The following is a 19129-nucleotide window of genomic DNA, read 5'->3' on the forward strand; positions in this document are numbered from 1 at the left end:
TTGAAAGCATTGTAAAACCCAATTACTCCTGGTGGATAAAGTTAAACTTGAACTACCTAAAATCCGTTAATGGTCTCAAGTATTTACTTCACCCATATATGGTACTTTGGTTAGCCTAAAAGATCAGTGCAGTATGTAACCAGAGCTACTTCCATATAGTAGTTTAGGTAATGTTGCGTGGAACACCCTGCACTCTTGCTGGGCTTTAATATTGCAGACATATGCTGGTTTCCCTAGCGTAACATGCTGTGTGAGTAGAATGCTACAGTTTGGGAAGGAAAATCTAATTGGAAGCTTTAAGCACCATGATATATTGTTCCTGAAGATGGTAAGGGGGAATAGGATGGGTGTGTTTGTTGGTGAGGGGCTCTAGTACTAGGAGGAGAAGGGGTTTGTTCCATGATCTGGGTGAATCAAAACACTATGTAGTAACTTAAAAAAATGTTTAGGATTGCATTTAATTAATAATTTATAGTTTGCAATGAAAGAAGCCTGTTTAAAGAATTGCTTTACTGTTCACGAGCTGCCCTGTAAAGCCAGCTATACTTTTGCAGCTAGAGGATATCTGTGCAGATGTTTCTTGTACCTTTTCTAGTCTGTCACTCCTCGCCACCTAATAAGATTTTAACATGCAGCAAGTGATCTCTGGGTGTAGTGATTTTTTTTTTTGAACTTTGGTTTTAAAGTATAATCTAGATTTCCCTTTCTCCTCTTCTAGGCTTGGAGAACCTGATCCCATCACCAGGGCAGCATCCAGGCAACTACTTTGCCCCTATTCAGTTTGAAGACCACTGTGAAAACAGCAAAGTTGACATCCTGGAGATGCTCCAGAAAGCCAAAGTTGACCTGAAACCCCTTCTTTCAAGCCTCACAGCCAACAAGGAAAAGCTAAAGGAGAGCAGTAAGTAATGTTCACCATTTAATAGGCTGTAATATTGTATGGGTGGAAGTGGGAATTATATTGCATTTTCGAAATGAGGAAATGGGGAGATGGTGGTAAAAGCGGTGTACTACAATGAGATTTTTTTATCTATATCTGCATAGATACAAGCCCAATCCTCGACCTACTCTGCTCTTGAATAGACTTAATAGTTTGCATATTTAGAATTCATTTTACTTTGTCCTATGTGTACAGTACACCAAACCTAGAGTCTGTGATTAGAAAGCAGTGGGTGATTAAGAGATCAGAGTGGGAATCCAACACAACTCCACTTTCCTTGCTCTATCCATGGGTCTCCTACATAATTTATAGGTCTAACCTGGACAGCGCAGATCTGCGAAGCATGCTGTATTGGGTATGAATTTGAAGCTCTACCTTCTCGCCGCCCATATTTTTTATTGGCTTGTCATTATCCTTTGTAAATGCTGGCTTCTAATTCCTCAATAGGCTTGTTAGTCCCTTCTTAGTGCTGCCTTGTCTTCATTTATAGCTTCCCTTGAGGACGGACCCTTTTTATTTGGTCTGTAAGCATTCTTTTCTTTAATTAGTTTTTCATACTGAAGGCAATGCTTTCCCTAAACATTCAGTGCTCCATGCGTGCTTTCACTTTCCAGCTAGACGGAGATAAGCGGCCGCTTCTTTGAAATTAAATGGGTCTCGCATTTACAAGATTTTGCGCTATAGGCATTGTGACTGACTATGCCTTTTTTAGGTCTCGCACCTGGCGACGCAGCGGGAAGCTCTGTTGCCAGCGAGACATATAGTCATCGATTATGCTTTAAAGGGCTTGCAAGGGAGACAAAAGATGGGCACGCGCAGCCTGCAGGCCGGATCGGATCTGTGGACGCGAGTGTTCACCGCGTACAGTTTCGCGCTGTGCCCATCTCCTGTCTCCCTTGCAACTTTTCCCGGGCAGAGAAAAACCATCTCCATCTATAACAATGGGATCATCCTATTCCAATCCACAGATAGGAACCTTGACCTACTCGACAATCTGTTCCCTACCTTCTTAAATCATATCTCCAACAGGCGGTCTGCCACGCCTAACACCTCGGGCTACACAACACCCTTTAATGCCAAGCGTCAGTCCTTCATGCCTAAACTATCACAGCAGAGGAGCATCACACACCTCTCCCCTCCCCCAGCGCAGTAATCAGTCACCCACCCGATCATATTTCCCCAAACCCCCCATGCACTGGCGAAGATCACCCCCCTTCGCACATTTCCCATACCCCCAACCTCCTTACCCCCACCTCACGACTCCTGCGAGTGTTTCAGAACCCTCTGTAATCAGTCACCCATTTGATCTCACTTCCCCACACCCCTCATGCACTGGCGAATATCACTCCCCTTCACACATCCCCTATGCCCCACCCTCCTTACCCCCACCTCACAAGTCATGCAGAACCCACCTCCACCGCCCTGAGCAGATCTCCCACGCCCGGCGACATGACCAACTCTCACCCTTGCTCCCCCCATTCTCACTCCCCACTACCGGCCAGACTCACGGAACACACCACCTCCCTCATCCTAACCCCTTATCCTCTACCCCCCCCCCATCCTTAGCCCCCACCATCCTACTGTCACTCCCTCCTTCTCCAGCCTACACTCATCCCTCAACTCCCCTGCGCCGTCTTCCACCAGCGCCATCACCTACGCTACCAACCTCCCCCTTCCTCATCCATGCCCCTTGCTCACAATCTCTCCTATCCATCGAATGCCACCCCACCTACCACGGCCGCAGAGCCCTGCACCATCGCGTGCACATCCCGCCCCAATCGATCCAGTGCCCGCCCCACTCAATCACTCATCCACTGCTCTCAGTCCCAATACCATCCCCAATCCAACCCTGGACATGATCATATCCACCCTCCTTCAAGTCAAAAAAGATCTTCACACCATCAAAGAACTTCTTTTCGCACACCCCAGACACCCCCTACCCACCACTTCTGCGCCCAACAAGTACACCACTCGCCCCTCAAACCATTCTACTCATTACTCCCCGCGCTGGCCCTCTATCCCCGAACGCAAGGTCACCGGCCGCCCCCGTCGCACCCTAAACCTCCTCACACCCTACTCCGCTCATATGGCCCAGGTCCCACAAAACACCCACCCACCACACACCTTCCCATACCCACGATTCTCACAAATCCCCTCAGGCCCCCCACACTGAGCAACAGAAGCTCCGTCCCCAGGAATCTCAGAAAAGTCCCACTCTTTCATAGAACACTCGTCCACTCTCCTCACCCCCAGACTAAAGTGTATCCTGCTCATCTGCAGATCGGCCCCGAGACACTCCTCCGGCATCGCGGATCTCATCTTATCAATGGACCTTGATCTAGCCATTCTGACTGAAACCTGGCTAACTGAAGCCTCCACACCTATAATGGACATACTAGTCCCCCTCCCCCACCCCGAACTATCACATTATTAGACTCAACAGAAATGGCAAGACGGGCGGGGGAATCGCATGCATCTATAGGAGCAACCTCGATGTCACTAAAGGTCCCTCCCCCTCCCTCACCTCCTGCGAACTCATCTGCCTCGATATTGCTAGCGAGGGCAAACCTGTATGCTCCCTTCATGTCCTCTACCACCCACCCAGGGACAACCTCACCTTCTCCCAAAAACTCATGGACACGATAACCACCAACGCCGGTCGTCAGATCACTCAAATCTACTTAGGAGACTTCAACCTCCACTGGAACGACCAGAAAGACGCTGTGGTGAATAGCCTTAACTTTCCTCAACGCGCTTGACCTCACCCAAATCTGCAACCGTCCAACACATGAAAGGCTCTATCCTTGACCTTATCATCGCCAAAGAAGACTCTACCCAGCTGGAGGCAATCAAACCCTGTGACTGGTCAGACCACCACATTATCACCTTCTTCATCAACGAAAAGGTCAAACTTAACCCGGCTCAACCTGCCAAAACCAAGATCTGGAAGAGGGACATGAAGAATCTTAACCCAAACTCCTTGCCTGCCCACACAGGCAGTCTCCTACTTCCCCCGACGGGTGTCTCTGATGTTCATTCTCTGACCGATCTCTACCTAGACACTATGACTGCAATAATCAATGAAGCCGCCCCCCTGCAACTGAAGTCTCCACCAAGAACTCGAACCCATGGTATGATGGTAGACTCAATGAAGACAGACGTGCTATGCGCATGGCAGAGCGCACGTGGAGATCTGACCCCTCAGCACTGCACTTTAGAACGCTTAAGAATAAGAAACGCCTACTTCAGAAAAATCAAACGCTCAATCAGTCTTCTTTAGCCAACAGTTGGATCAAGCAAAAAACCGACCAAGAAAACTGTTCGAGTTAGTCAAAACCCAAACCTAGACGCAACCTCTACAACCTAACAGCTCAACAAATGATATTCCAAGTTGTGAAGACTTTTCTGCCTTCTTCAAGTAAAAGACGACAATATAAGAAGTGATCTCCTCAAGGATGTAAGTCGATACTCCTGTTCCATATGCATAACTAACACTCAACCTAAAAACAACGCTTCATGGACGTCCTTCGACACCTATTCTGAAGAATCAAGTCACAAGCTGCTTGGCACCTTGAAGCCCGCCAATCACTTCAGACAGGCCCCTACTTGCCAATGCTGTTAAAGCCCTCACCCCCCTGCTCCTCCCACTCTGGACTAAAATCATCAACTGTTCCCTTCAACAAGGACTCATCCCAGACTCCCTCAAGATAGGGCAAGTCACGCCTATACTCAAACCCACAGCTGACCCGGCCGACCTAAACCATTACCGACCTATCACCAATATCCCCACTCTGGCCAAATTGCTAGAAAAATGCGTACAACTCCAACTGACAAAACACATTGATCAGTTTGACCTCCTCAACCCTCACCAATCAGGATTCAGAGCAAAACATAGCACAGAAACGGCTATGACACACATAATTGACGCCCTCCAAATCCTTGACTATGAGTCCTGCCTCCTCATCCTTCTTGATCTCTCCTCAGCATTTGATACGGTCAAACACGAGAATCTACTGGAGCTGTTAAATACCAGAATGGGCATATCCGGGACTTTTCTCAAATGGTTCACGTCCTTTCTACACAACCGGTCTCAGAAGTTCAAGATCAACAACGCATTGTCCGCACCTGTGCCCGTAACACTAGGCGTCCCTCAAGGTTCCTCCCTATCCCCCACATTGTTCAACCTAGTCATGGAACCACTCACTACCTTGCTTCAAGCATCAAATGTACACTTCCATATGTATGCTGATGACACTCCACTCTACCTCAAGCTACAATCCCCTGAAGACATCAAGCTTTTGAATGCCACACTAAAACACCCAAGCATGGCTGGCCGATAATCACCTCAAACTAAATGCTCTGAAAACTGAGTTCCTTCTGATCTCACCTCCTGCGAAAAAGGCCATTACCCAAACCTGGCTCAATCAGCTAACCGCACTCAATGTCCAGCCCACCATCGTGGACTCTGCGGAATCCCTTGGCATCACACTTGACTACAATCTCGACATGCAGCAGCATATTATCAAAGCAACTAAGGGTGCCAACTTCCAAATCAACACGTTGAGAACTCAAACCCTTCCTACCACCCAAGGACTTCCAAACTGTTGTACAAGCCCTAGTCATTCCTCGCATAGACTACGGAATTGTGGCGCTCAGCGGGCTCCCCCTAACAACGGCACTACTAAGGGCCTCTCTGAACGTGGCCGCGAGACTCATCACTGGCTCAAGAAAACACTCTCATATATCCCCTGACTTAAAAGCCCTGAACTGGCTGCCTTTTGAAGCCAGAGTTCAGCTGAAAATTGCCTGTATAACCCACTCGGCCGTACACCACAAATCACCCAACTACCTCACTCACAAGCTGACTATATCAGGAGGCTCAAGATCCGACAAGCACAAAAAATCTCCTCCTGAAACCCCGTAGATTCCGGAAGGAAAAAACATACAAACGCTCCTTCTCAGGAATGGCACCTAGGATCTGGAATGCACTCCCGCCAGAAACTAGGCTTATCCCCTCCACTGTACTCTTCAAGAAAGAGGTAAAAGCCATCCTTATGGCTAAGTTCACCTGAACCCTACTGTTACTGGAACAATGACGTTACACTGCTCCTACATTATCGGCTACGTGAAGGTTTATCTGTTAGACTCGGTTTTTTTGATTGCTACTGTATCAAAATCATTACACGGATGTTATATTAGTGGTTTCCAGATTGCTTATTAGGGTTTATACTATGATTTGATTGCTCTACTAACTTGCAATTCACTTACTACTGACTACTATACTGTTTTCAATAGTGTGTTTACTCACCCTCTGGGGTGCTATAATCTTATTCGATTCGACATTGCACAGCTTCTATATTATTGTTTCCTTATTGTTATTAGTATGTATACTCTTTTGTGATTGCTACCTTACCGTGCAACTCATTCACTACCGAATATTGTACTGTTCCAAGAGTTTGTCTACCCTACCTCCTGTTTCTGTAAAGCGCTCTGATATCTGCAAAGATCTTGTCCGCGCTATATAAAACCTTAAAAATAAATAAATGCACTTACTTTCACTTTCCCTCCTCTCTCCAACGGCCCGTCAAAGTGCACCGAAGTCTATTTATCTTGCCCCACCAGCAGCTGGTAGAAGCAGCTGCAGACTGTTATTACTACTTGCATCAGCACAGTAACAGATAAAACAGCAACATTTTCCCAATAAACATGGGAGCGAGATGAACAAATAACCACACGTCCTTGATGCAGCGATCACTCGTCGGGCAAATCCTCTTCTAATAGCAGCACTATGCTATTAATTAAGGACACCATACCCGTCACGTCTCCTGGCGCTGGATCTGTTTCCCCTCCTCACAACACTTCCTCTTTCACGCAATTTCCCCTTCTAGACTCTACATCTCTGGCCACTCTTGCTACACGCATTAAGTCGGGATCTCCAGATGACTGTTGCCCTCCCCCCATACTTCGGGACATCTGCCATTCTCTACCTGACTGCATTCTCCCCCTGTTAAACTCCTCTCTTTCTTCCGGTATGGTGCCGGGCCCCTTCAAGGAGGCCGTGCTGGTGCCCCTCCTGAAGAAGCCGGGGGCTGACCCCGCCGTCCCGGCAAACTACCGCCCTATCTCTCTTACCTTTCTTCTCAAAGATCCTGGAAGCCCACGTCACCACAATTCTCTCACAGTTTATAGAGTTCCAACTTTCTCGAGGCCAACCAGGCAGGCTTCAGACCCGGCCACTCTACGGAGAGTGATCTTGGCCGTGCTGGACGCCCTGAGAGACGGTGTTGACAAGGCTGTTCCCCAGGCCCTGGTATTACTAGATCTGTCAGCCGCCTTCGACACGGTGGACCACAACATCCTTCTCCACCGTGTCGAACAGGCTGGCATCCAGGGCCTGGCGCTGGCCTGGGTCAGATCTTTTCTGACCGGCAGGTCCCAGACCCTCAGCCTGGGCGCCTTCAGGGCTCCCAGAGAGCTCTCGCTCTGCGGGGTCCCCCAGGGTTCCTCTTTGTCCCCTCCTTTTCAATCTCTATCTTCGCCCCCTTCTTTTTTCTTTAAGGCAGTGGGACGTCACCGTGTTTAATTACGCAGACGACCTGCAACTCATCTTTTCTCTTAACTCCCCCTCCGCTATCCCCAACTTTCAAGCAGTTATGTCCCACATTCTCCAGTGGATGGGCCATAATCAGTTAAAGCTGAACCCCGGAAAGACTGAGCTCCTCCTTCCCGGTAGGAGCGCCACCTTCTGGGGGCCTCAATTCTGGCCGGCGGATCTGGGCCCCTCTCCCACTCCCGTAGCCTCGGTGAAGAGCCTGGGGGTCACTATCGATTCCGCCTTATCCCTAGGGCCGCAGGTAGGGACCGTGGTCTCGTCCTGCATCTACCAACTGCGCAGGATCAGGAAAGTGGCATACCTCTTTACACCCGATGCCCTCCTGCAGGTTATCATGGCCCTCGTCCTCTCCCGCCTAGATTTTTCTAACTCGATCTACCACGGTCTGCCCAAAACATCGACGGCTAGACTGCAAGTGGTCCAAAATCAGGCGGCGAGACTGGCCTTAGGGATTCCGAAGTGGCACTAAACACCTCAGGGGGTGGTACCAGACGCTGCACTTCCGAAACGTCTGATCAATGGTAGCACCCAAACGGCTCCAGTATCGTGACGTACTCTGTGAACTAAAGGAATGGAGGAAGTTCCATGTCATGAGGGAGCTTTATTTTATGCGTCTCTGCTATGTAACCATTGGAGCACCATTGTTTACAGGTTTTGATGCTCAGATAGTGATCACGGGAATGCGAATATCCGTCTAATTCTTTAACGTCCCTTAATTTGGGCGATGTCAAAATGGCGCTACCGCCATCTTGCAAGTATTTGTTGCCATGGGCGTGCACCTTTTAGAGGACTGCATGGATATCCATGTCTCACAAAGGTATCACAGTAAGGGGAGGCCACTGTGAAATGTCTTCCTCAGTTCCGTATCCATCAAGGTTGCAAGGTGAATGTTTGAGCCACACGGCAGCATTGTAAGCAGACCTACTGTTCCCAAGAAATAAAGTCATGTTTCTGCTATTGTTTCTTTCTCCACTATTACGTTGCAAATATATCTGAGATTGTGGCTTCCCCATGACCCACTGTCTAATGCCATGTGAGGAATCTGCAGTCCAGAGTATCCACCGGAAAAAGCTCTAATTTAGTAACTTACACGACATCTGCATGTGACATTTTGGATCTGGTATTAATGAAAAGGGCCTGCCACTCAAGTCACCTACTGCACCAGACAGTCATCATGATGCCAGTAGTTTTTGGCCAAGGCATGGAGGGAAATGCAAAAGCATAATGCTTCTCCACAGAAGTCACTTTTTCCTTTTATTTTTATTTCTTTATTACACACACACAACCCCACACGCGCACACAACCCCCACACTCCCACACCATCAGACCCCCACACACAACCCCACTTAATATAATCTTCACAAAAGTTATTTACTAAAGTTTAAGCTATTGCCATTATAAATTACAATAACTTTTATTGAAGTATTTAAAAAAAATTAAAGCAATTATTTGTGATCAATACATCTAAGTAACGTAAATACAACACATATTGCATTACAAATGCTATATGTCACATTTGCGAAAGTTAAAAGTATTGGCATTGTAAATGACAAAGCTATTAATTTCGTTATTTTCAAAACCTACACATTAACATTTTTGGCATTTACAATACCAATAGCTCAAACTTTTCTAATGCGAGACCTATTGCATTGCAAATGCTTATTTGGTAATTATCAAAACAGATCAATAAAAGCCAGTCATTTACAATGCCAATAAACTCTCCCAAATGCAAGACCTATTCCATTGCAAATGCTTTTTACTCAATAGTGTGATCTTCAAACACCAGTGTTACACAACATTGGCCTGATGGATAACATTATTTGGTTCTTGCCAGTCTGGGTCCCCCAAACCCAATCAACCTTGCTACTTTAAGAACTTGATGACCCATGATGAAAATGGAAACCTGAATCACCTTGTTAGTGCAGCTAGGCAAATATGTTTAAGGCAAGGCCGGGCCTTTAGGTTTGGGAGAGCAAAAAAGGAGAAAAGGTTTAATAGCCACTTAGTCATAAATTGCCCCATTAAGTGGGAAGCCCAGGACTGTTATTAGTTTTCAATTGATTGTCTTGTTCTCTGCCAGTAACTTGGCAATGGTTTCACTTAAACTACTCGCTAGTACTAAATCGTAAATTTAAAATTAGAAACTGGCCCCCTTTGCTCCATGCGCTCTAAACTGTTCCAATAACATTGGCTTCTGTCCTGCCCCTATTTAGCTTTTTCCCCCAGGCTAGTCAGTAGATTTTCTCAACTTCATCCATGTTTACTGCCTGGCCCAGAGATGCCATGACATCCTTTTGGCAATTTACCAACCCCTCAGAAGCCATGCCACTTTTATTGGTGTTGGGAAGTAACCACGGTTATGTGCGTTACCAGTGTTAAAAAGTGCATGTGTTGCTTTTAGACTACAACCATCCAGCATCAATAAACTTCAACAACTGAATTCACCTACTGAATTCAGCAATGCCAACTGTGCAGTAGGGTAAAGAGTACAAAGATACTACAGCAACAAATGACACTCCGAAATTGCTCCTCACCTTTATCCAGAAGACTCCCACCCCTGTCCAGGTTGATCGAGCATTGCCCCCTAACCGTTCATGAAGATGTTACCAGACTACAGCCCCTCAGTTGCCTAGTTGCCCCACCCCAAAGGACTTTTCTTAGCTAGTTGGGAGGATGGAAATCCGGGCCGGAGTGACGGGTCCCATTCTTTCCACTCATTTTATTGTATTGCACATATCTGAATGTTGTCATTGTTCCCCAGAAATGTGGATTGCTAAAGGCACTATCCCTAGCTACTACAGTCCAATGAAGCTCTGGGGAGAATGTGTACCTTATTACTGATTGAATTTCATTTTCAGCACAGTGTCCCCACCTTGGTCTCCGCTTTATTTAGGGATTCCAAATGGTCTGAGTAGTGCCACGACCTCGATGTACCTGCACTCACGTTTTCAAACCTAGTCAGTCTTATTTTTGCACCCAGCCTGCCTTAATTTGCACAGGATGTCATAGATCAGCTGTTTGTATAGCATGGCCAGACTTCTCCTTTCCTAGACTTTACAGGTAATTCGATCTGTGCAGTGTTGCATAGCTCCTGTTCATCTAATCTATTATGAAAGATCGAAGTGTTCCCCTCCCCCATCCCCCCCCCGTTGCTCTTCATTAATCAAATTCATTTGGAGACCACTAGAATGGTAAACAGACAAAGTAAAGTAGGGTTATTTCTCTCCTTGTTACACCCCCCCACCCCCTTGTAGAGGCTCATGCTTGTTTTCTATGAAACTTTCCTCCCTGAATGTTCTAAATAGAGGTACAGCAGTTGAGGTCTCGCCACCAAATATTTTTATTCTTGGCCCTGCACACCTGATTAATTCTGTGCTTAGTGTCAGGACTGTAATCACCCTGGCAGCCATTGAAGACTGTCGGACCACTGCTGTCCAGCCCATATCTTGCTCTGAGCACTTCTTCCTGCTGAGGTATTAGTTAAGCTGTAGTACTATTTGTACATGGGTGCCTTGGCCCCAGCCCTTCACTCAATACCTGTACTTTCCAGGTGACCACCCCCACTCTTTCTGAGAGTGTGCACCCTGCAGTGCTGCCACCACCAGCAGTGTTCTGTGTGCAATCAGCACCATTGCTGTTCGGCCTCGGGGAATGGAATGGCTAACACTTGCTTCAGATTCCACTTCATTGAGTATTGTGGTTTCCGAACGGCTGAACCATTCTGAAAGTCTTAGTGTTATTTGAACATCGTAGTGTGCTGTAGGAGCTTTTAATCTGCTCCACTTCCTGAGCTACGGCTGGAACCAGGACCACCACTCAATGGACATTAATACTCCGTCACACACTCCCATTCGAACATCCCATATGGGTTTATTGCTCATTCTCCAGAGGTGTTGCTGCTGTCCCCACGATCCTATCTATAGAAGATGGGACCTCTTTAACTGAGGTATATAATCTGCGATGCCGTTTGTCAGGCTGACCCTTTTTATTGTGGTTAAATCAGCTTTGTTCTCTTGACGCGTGGGCCTTGTACCCAGTGCCACATTTAACAGCCCACTTTAAGTTGCAGATAACTTTTTAGGTCTAGCCTAGGCAGCACTTGCAACTGTCTCTTCCAGATGTGGTGTTCTGAATATGGGGTTTAAGCTCTGCCCATGTGTTTTTTTTTAATTGGCTCCTTTGACTGTCTTTTGGAAATGCTTTTTTCCTTTGGCTAATTTCTTTTGTAGGTCCTCCTTTTCTCTAATTGTAACCTCCCATAAGGACTGCCTCTATTACATGTGACCTTACTGATTTTGTAGTCGTAGCTGGTTTTCCAGGCACGACAGCTACGCAATTCCCCAACAGCACTTACCCCGACACGTTCATATAATTTTAAGTTGTTGCATTTGTTTCTGTTCCTTAGCATGTGCTGAGTATTAAAAGTGACACAAAACATTATTATTTTATTTTATGCAGCGCCAATTTGCGCTTTTACATAATGGTGATTGTGTGAATTTGTTTTGTTCTGCACAGCTCACTGTATTCAACTTATAAAAGATTATGTGCCTTTCTAATCACCAGCTCTCCATCCCTTTACTGGTGTGGTATCTTCTCTGCTTGCTCCTCCCATTGGCCAGTGACTGCACCATTAAATTTGGACATTAACACTCCAGGGTTCTGACGTAACATCCCCTTTCACCACAAAGTCCTATCTCGCAGCGCAAAAGTAAATTGTTAAACTAGAGCCCTTAAAAAAAGCATATTTTTTTAAGGTAACAGCATGAACTATTGTACATTGTTAAAGTGTGAAGTAGGTATAAAGGAGCGGTTTACTTTATCACCACTGGCCATAAAGGGCTTGTTTTTAGGTCTAGCCTGGGCAGTACATGTGCTCTTCATTGCTGTAATCTTCCTTCACTACTGCTTTACTTTATATTTGTTACCATGGTATCCACAGATGAATTTTGCATACATGCTTAACCTTTGCGTAAATGGAAACAGCCAGGTTGGTCTCAAAGTACAACACAACAAATATTCAAAGCCAGCTCTGCAAAAGCATCATTCTATTACAGCCCCAGTAAATCCTTGCACCGTTCCATCTCTGCCTGCCAGCGGAAGCCATCTGCCACAAACCCAGCATCCAAACACTGTATTCAAAATAATTATTCTTAATCTGCAACCAGCCTTTCATACAAGTTGCTCCTGCAGAACATTTCATTAACACCTTGGCTGCTGTGACGTTTCCCCTCCTGTGCTGAAATTCCTTGGATACTATAGTTTCATGACGAGCTCAGCATGTCATAAGCACAGCTCAACTGTGCCTCATGACGAGCTGAGCTCGTCATGAGCATCAAAAGGGTTAAAGGAATAATCTACTTACCAGTATGCATCTGTTCTTGGCATAGAGGGCTGCAGAGTGGTACATTATGAATAGATCGCCATCTGGTGTTGGGCTCGGATGATTGCACTTGTTTTTCTCTTGGGGAAGTCTATGTAGTCACGAGGCTGGTGGCTCCTCCCTTGGGTGATAGTGCGCATGGGCATCTGCTCCATCCTTAGATTGTTTTGCCATAGTAGGGTTAGATGGAGTAGTATGATGGAATACAGAAAGAGATGCCCATGTAAGTGTATCTAAATAAGATGATTTTGGAACAGACACAGGTTTCCAGGGAGGCCATGTACCACTCTGCAGCCCTCTATGCCAAGAACAGATGCATACTGGTAATTAGCATGTTCTATTCGAGGCATATGGGCTGAAGATTGTACATTATGAATAGATTACACAGCAGTTACCTCCCTAGCAGTGGTCACCAGTGTCTGTTGCACAGTTCGAAATAAAGCTTTTAATACAGCCTGGCCCACATTTGCTTGTTGTCTTGCCTGCACGTCAACACAGTAGTGTTTCGTGAAGGTATGTGGTGTAGACCAAGTTGTTGCTTTGCATATGTCATCTAGGGGAATGTTTCCTAAGAATGCCATAGATGCCCCTAGTTTGCGTGTAGAATGAGCTCTCGGGGGAACAGTTAGTGTTCTCTTTGCCTTTATGTAACATATCTGTATACATTTTACAATCCACCTGGCAATACCTGCTTTAGAGATAGGGTTGCCTTTATGTGTTGGGGAAAACGCTACAAATAGTAGTTTGGTTTTTCTGAAAGTTTGTCTTCTTTCAATGTAATATAATATTGCCCTTTTGACATCTAGTGTATGTAGGGCCCTCTGCTACCGTCTGTGGCTTTGGAAAAAAGACTGGTAGTTCCACTGGCTGATGTGGAATTCTGAAATTACTTTAGGCAAGAACTTTGGGTTTGTTCGAAGAACCACTTTATTCTGGTGTAACTGTAGAAATGGTTCTTGTATTGTTAATGCCTGTAACTCACTCTCCTGAGGGAGGTAATGGCTATAAGGAAGGCCACCTTCCATGTAAGAAATTGTATTTCACACCTATGCATAGGTTTAAAAGGTGGCCCCATTAGTCTGGGGAGCACTATGTTGAGGTTCCAGACTGGAGAAGGTGGTAGTCTTGGTGGAATAACTCTTTTGAGGCCTTCCATGAAAGCCTTAATTGTGGGTACCCTAAACAGGGATAGATGTTGGGCTGTTTTGCAGGTATGCTGCTATAGCTGCAAGATGTACTCTAATGGAGGTGTAAGCAAGGTTACATTGCTGTAAGTGTAGTAAGTAGCAAATAATATTTTGTGTAGATGCGTCCAGAGGGTTGATGCTGTTACTGTTACAGTATACAGCAAACCTTTTCCACTTTGCTGCATAGCAGGCTCTGGTGGTGGGACGTCTTGCTTGCTTAATAATTTCCATACAGTTTGGAGGTAAATTTAAGTATTCAAATTCTAAGTCCTCAGGAGCCAGATCGCTCTGTTCAGTTGTTTGGGATCTGGGTGCATTATTTCTCCATGGTTCTGTGTAAGGTGCATGGGTGAGATTCTTAGCTTTTGGTGTGGCACCTGTGAGTTGTAGGAACGTGGGTGCAACCAGTATCATGGTCATTGAATGCTGTTGCAGTTTTCGAACCACTAATGGAATTAGTGAGAGAAAGAAAGCGTATGCAAATTTGTTGGACCAATTTATCCATAATGCATTACCCTGCGACAGGTGGTGTGGGTACCTGGATGCGAAGCTTTGGCATTTTGCGTTCTGATGAGTGGCAAAGATCTATCTCTGGTTGTCCCCATCTTTGGAAGAATGGCTGCAGTATTTGGTTGTGCAGTTCCCATTCGTGTATTTGTTCTGACACTCTGCTTAAGATGTCTGCTATCTGATTTTGAACTCCTGGAAGGTGTTCGGCTAACAGATGTTTTGCGGAATAGCCCATCTCCAAATTTCCTGTGCTAGTCTGGGTAGTTGGAGTGTACCCCCCCCTGTTTTTGAATATAATACATCGCTGTCATGTCTGTTCTGACCAGGACTGCTTTGTTAAAAATATGCATTTGGAAAGCTTTTAATGCTAGAAACGCTGCTAGTAGTTCTAGATGGTTTATGTGCAGTAGTTTGTGCTGTACAGTCCGTCTCCCTTGTACTGTGTTTCTCCATATGAGCTCCCCATCCGGTGAGCGATGCATCCGCTGTTAGTACTACTTGTGGAATTGGTTCTAGGAACGACCGCCCTTTAGAAACGTTTGTTGTATTCCACCACTTCAGAGCGATGCGTGCGGTCGTCTACCAACACCAGATCTGTAATCTGACATTGAGCTTGATTCCACTGTGTTGCTAGACATTCTTGAAGCGGACGCATTTGTAGTCTGACATATGGGATTAACAGTATGCAAGAGGACATCATCCGTAAACTGCATGAACACTCGAGCTGTTAATGAGTGTTGCGGTTGAAATCTTTGAATTAGGGTGAGCATTATTTGAATCCTGACTGGATTGGGGTATACTATGGCTTTTTCTGTATTTATAGTAGCCCCTAGATATTGTTGAACCTTGTTTGGTTGCAGGTGGGATTTTGTGTAGATCACCGTAAACCCTAGCTGGTGCAGCAGTTGAATTGTCTTGTGTTTTGGCGTGGCCTTTATTAGCCAGTCGTCCAAGTAAGGGAAGACATGTATTTGCTGTCTTGGGTGAGCTGCAACCACTGCTAGGCATTTTGTGAACACCCAAACGGAAGGACCTTTAACTGATAATGTCGTCCTATTACAAACCTGAGGTATTTTCTGTGAGCTTTGTGAATTGGGATATGAAAGTAGGCGTCTTTTAGATCCAGTGTAGAAAGAAAGTCCCCTTTCTTCAGTAAAGTACCTGTTGGAGTGTGACCATATGGAAATGTTCCGAATTTATGTATGCATTGAGCGGTCTGAGGTCTAGTATAGGCCTTAGAGATCCGTCTTTTTTGGAATTAAAGTATAGAGTATACTACTGTTCCTTGTTGATGTTGTGGAACTTCCTCTATTGCATGCTTTTGTAGCAGTGATATTACCTCCTGTTTTAATAATGTCAGATCTTGACTCATTGGACGCTGTCTGGGGGGGATGTTTGGTGGGGTAGCAGTGAGTTCTAGGCAATAACTATGTTGGATAATTGTCTCACCCACCTGTCTGAAGTGATGTTTTCCCAGACAGGTAGGAACTGTGATAGGCATCCCCGACTGGTGTTGCATGGTCTGGGGGGGAACTGTATGAAGTCAATGTTTTGGGGTAGGAGAGTTGCGGTTGTTCCCGCGACCTCTACCCTTGTTGTTACCTCTGTAACTGCCTCTAGAATTACCTTTAGGTGATGTTGGTGTAAAAGAGGTTGATTGCTGGCTTGTGCCTGTATTCTTTGATCCGTCTCTATAGGTGGACCTACGAAAGGAACCTCTCTGAGATTGCTGTTGCAATGCTCCCCTTGACTTATCCGTTTCTGTGTCCTTTTTCATTTGTGCTTGAGCCGAAGAGTGTTTTCCCATCAAAAGGCTGGTTCAATAAAGAAGTTTGTACCTCCTGTTTGAACCCTGAGCCATGCATGTCAAACATGATACTGGTGTTACTGGTGTTTATAGATCTTGCCGCAGTGTCTGCTACATCTAAAGCACACTTAATGGAAGTGTTGGTTATTATCTTCCCTTGTGTCAGCTGATCTGCCTTTTTTTGATGTTCCTTAGGGAGATGTGTAACGAGTTTCTTTAACTCCTCATAATGAGCTCTATCATAACGTGCAAGTAGCGCTTGAGTATTTGCTATGCGCCAGCTGTTTGCTGCTTGGGATGCTACACTCTTGCCAGAGGCATCTATTAACTTGTCACCTTGTCAGGAGGAGGAGCTTCTCCTGTTAGTGAGTTCGCCCTCTTACGAGCATTTGTGACTACTAACGAGTCCAGAGGTATATGGCCCTTAATAAATACTGGGTCTTTTGGGGCTGCCTTACACTTTTTGTCAATTCTTGGGTTGAACACCCTAGCCCTCACAGGATCTTTAAATATGTCTGTGAGTGAGGAGACCCTTAAGCATTGGTAGTGTCCCTGAAGATTTTTGTGCACAGGTAGTGTTCCTAAAAGGACATTTTCTATCTGAGGTTCCGCATGCAAATCTACCTTGTGGTATTTTGCTGCCCTGTTAATCAATTGGGCAAAACCTGAATTATAGTCAGGGGGAAGAGGGTTTTGAGGGATACAGGTCAGGGTCATTATCATTCACTGCATCATAATCTTCCCATGGGTCTGTGTCTTCTGGGATAGTATTGTTATCATCCTCGGGAAGGTCCCCATCCCCTGTCACTTTCTACATCTATTTGAGGTGTAGATGGGCGTGGTGTAAAAGGTCGAGGGATAGGTGGCTGAGTATGGGGAAGAGGGTGTGTCCATAGGCTGGTGAAAGGGGCGGAGTTGTATTTGTCCCCATTGTTCTCTTAGGAGTTTTCCCCTCCAACGGTTAAGTCTTCCTCTTTTTAGATGGTTTTGTCCCCACCTTGCCAGTCTGTGGATCAATGAACAAAGTCTTTTGTTTTGGATCTCTTGTTCCTGTGTCGGTACCGAAGCCTTTGGGTCCGATAGGTGCTTTTGCTTATGTGTCTCAGTGTTGTGTTTTCGGCACCGATAGTTTGCTCAAGTCAGATTTTTTTTTTCTCTGTATCAGGAGTCTTCGACATCGAAGCATGTTTCGGTTTCGACTTCAAACTCTTTGGTATGGAGCTTCGATGTCGACCGTTTATCGGATCTGACATGATGGGAGACCGAGTGTTTCGGGTTTATTGCCGAGCCAGAATGCGGGGCGTCAAACCTTTTTCGGTTGTGTGTTCGGGCTCGAATCTGGGTCGGTTTTTTGCTAAAGGGACGTCGTCCCTCACTGTTTGATGAACGTTGGCTTCTTCGACATCCAGACTCGTCCACTTCTGACCCCGACCGGTCTTCATCTTCCTCCTCCTCGGAGTGTTCGACCTCTAACAGTTCCGGGATTGCATCTGACTCCATCCTCGACATCTTGTGTCTTCGAGCTCTACTGTTTCTAATCGTCTACTTGGAGGAGAAAGCCGCGCAGGCTTCACAATCCCTGGATTCGTGGTCGGGTGACAGAGGTTGCACACCTCGTGTAGGTCCTTGTGTGGGGAATTTAGCACCACACGTTGGACATTTCTTGAATGGAGTCCTTTCCATGGACTCCGGGCTGGACTACGTCGAAATAGGCCTCTCGGTCCCTTGGACGTAGAGTTGGAAATCTTCGGTGTTGACGTGGAATTGCGTCGAAATGGGAATGAACTCGCGCTCGATAAACAAACAATACTGCCGAATTGGAAAGGGAATACGCGCCAAAATAACTTTTTCTCGAGTCGATCCGGAGCGCTTCGATCCTCATCCGAACCCGATGGCGGAAAAAACACTATCGAAGGATGGAGCCGATGCCCATGTGCACGATCACCCAAGGGAGGAGTCACCAGCCTCGTGACTTCAACAAGTGCAATCATCCAAGCCCAACACCAGATGGCTATCTATTCATAATGTGCAGCCCATATGCCTCGAACACCAAATTACTAGTGCGCTAGAATACATTTAATTACAATTGATTATAATGCACATGTTCGGAAGTGCTGCACTACCAGCCCTGGGCTTCACTGGCCTATGGTCGACAGTTAACATGGCCTCCCTAGTTTTTCCCACAGGCGCTGGCTGGAAACCAGTTATAGTACAACTTCAACAGGCAGCGCAGCTCTTCTACCGGCACTGAAAAATGGAGTTTATAAACTGAAATTAAGTACTTTGTAAATAAGGCAAAATACAATGGTGTATTTTTAAAACTCAATCTAACCATCTCACTTCCAATTAAAAACAAACGAAAGTGCATGCTTATCTGCAATGTCTTTCTTTATATTTGCATTAAGGGTGCAGTACCTTATTTGGATAATAGAGGTCCCTTTAGAACTTCACTGGGATACCTAGTATCCTGTGGTACTGCAGCCTTTCCTTGCTTAGTCGATTTTCTTTTCTTGCTTATGCTACTGATGGGATATTTTTTCCAAATAAAAAACTGACAAACATTTACAGCACCAATAGCTCCCTTTCACAAATGCAAGACCTAGTGCATTGCAGAATCTTTTTTCGTTTTGTTTTCTCAAAAACTAGTTTATTAGACTGTCAAATTCAGTTGAGTAACACCAAAGTGACTGCA

The 19129-nt window shown here is 45.7% G+C and overlaps 1 protein-coding gene across 3 annotated transcripts in view; it reads left to right on the top strand.

The window, feature by feature from the left end:
* The window catches only part of EIF4ENIF1 (eukaryotic translation initiation factor 4E nuclear import factor 1), a 103550-nt gene that overhangs the window by 60600 nt on the left and 23821 nt on the right, over positions 1-19129 (top strand). For 2 of the 3 annotated variants that reach the window (XM_086942825.1, XM_086942826.1), the window contains exon 9: positions 719-901. The exons of the other annotated variant lie outside the window; for it this stretch is intronic. In XM_086942825.1, coding sequence (XP_086798951.1) covers positions 719-901 — 183 coding nt within the window. The remainder of the gene's footprint in view (positions 1-718; positions 902-19129) is intronic. 3 annotated transcript variants of the gene reach the window in all.

Source organism: Lissotriton vulgaris, chromosome 11, assembly GCF_964263255.1.
Source record: "Lissotriton vulgaris chromosome 11, aLisVul1.2, whole genome shotgun sequence".
NCBI lineage: Eukaryota > Metazoa > Chordata > Amphibia > Caudata > Salamandridae > Lissotriton > Lissotriton vulgaris.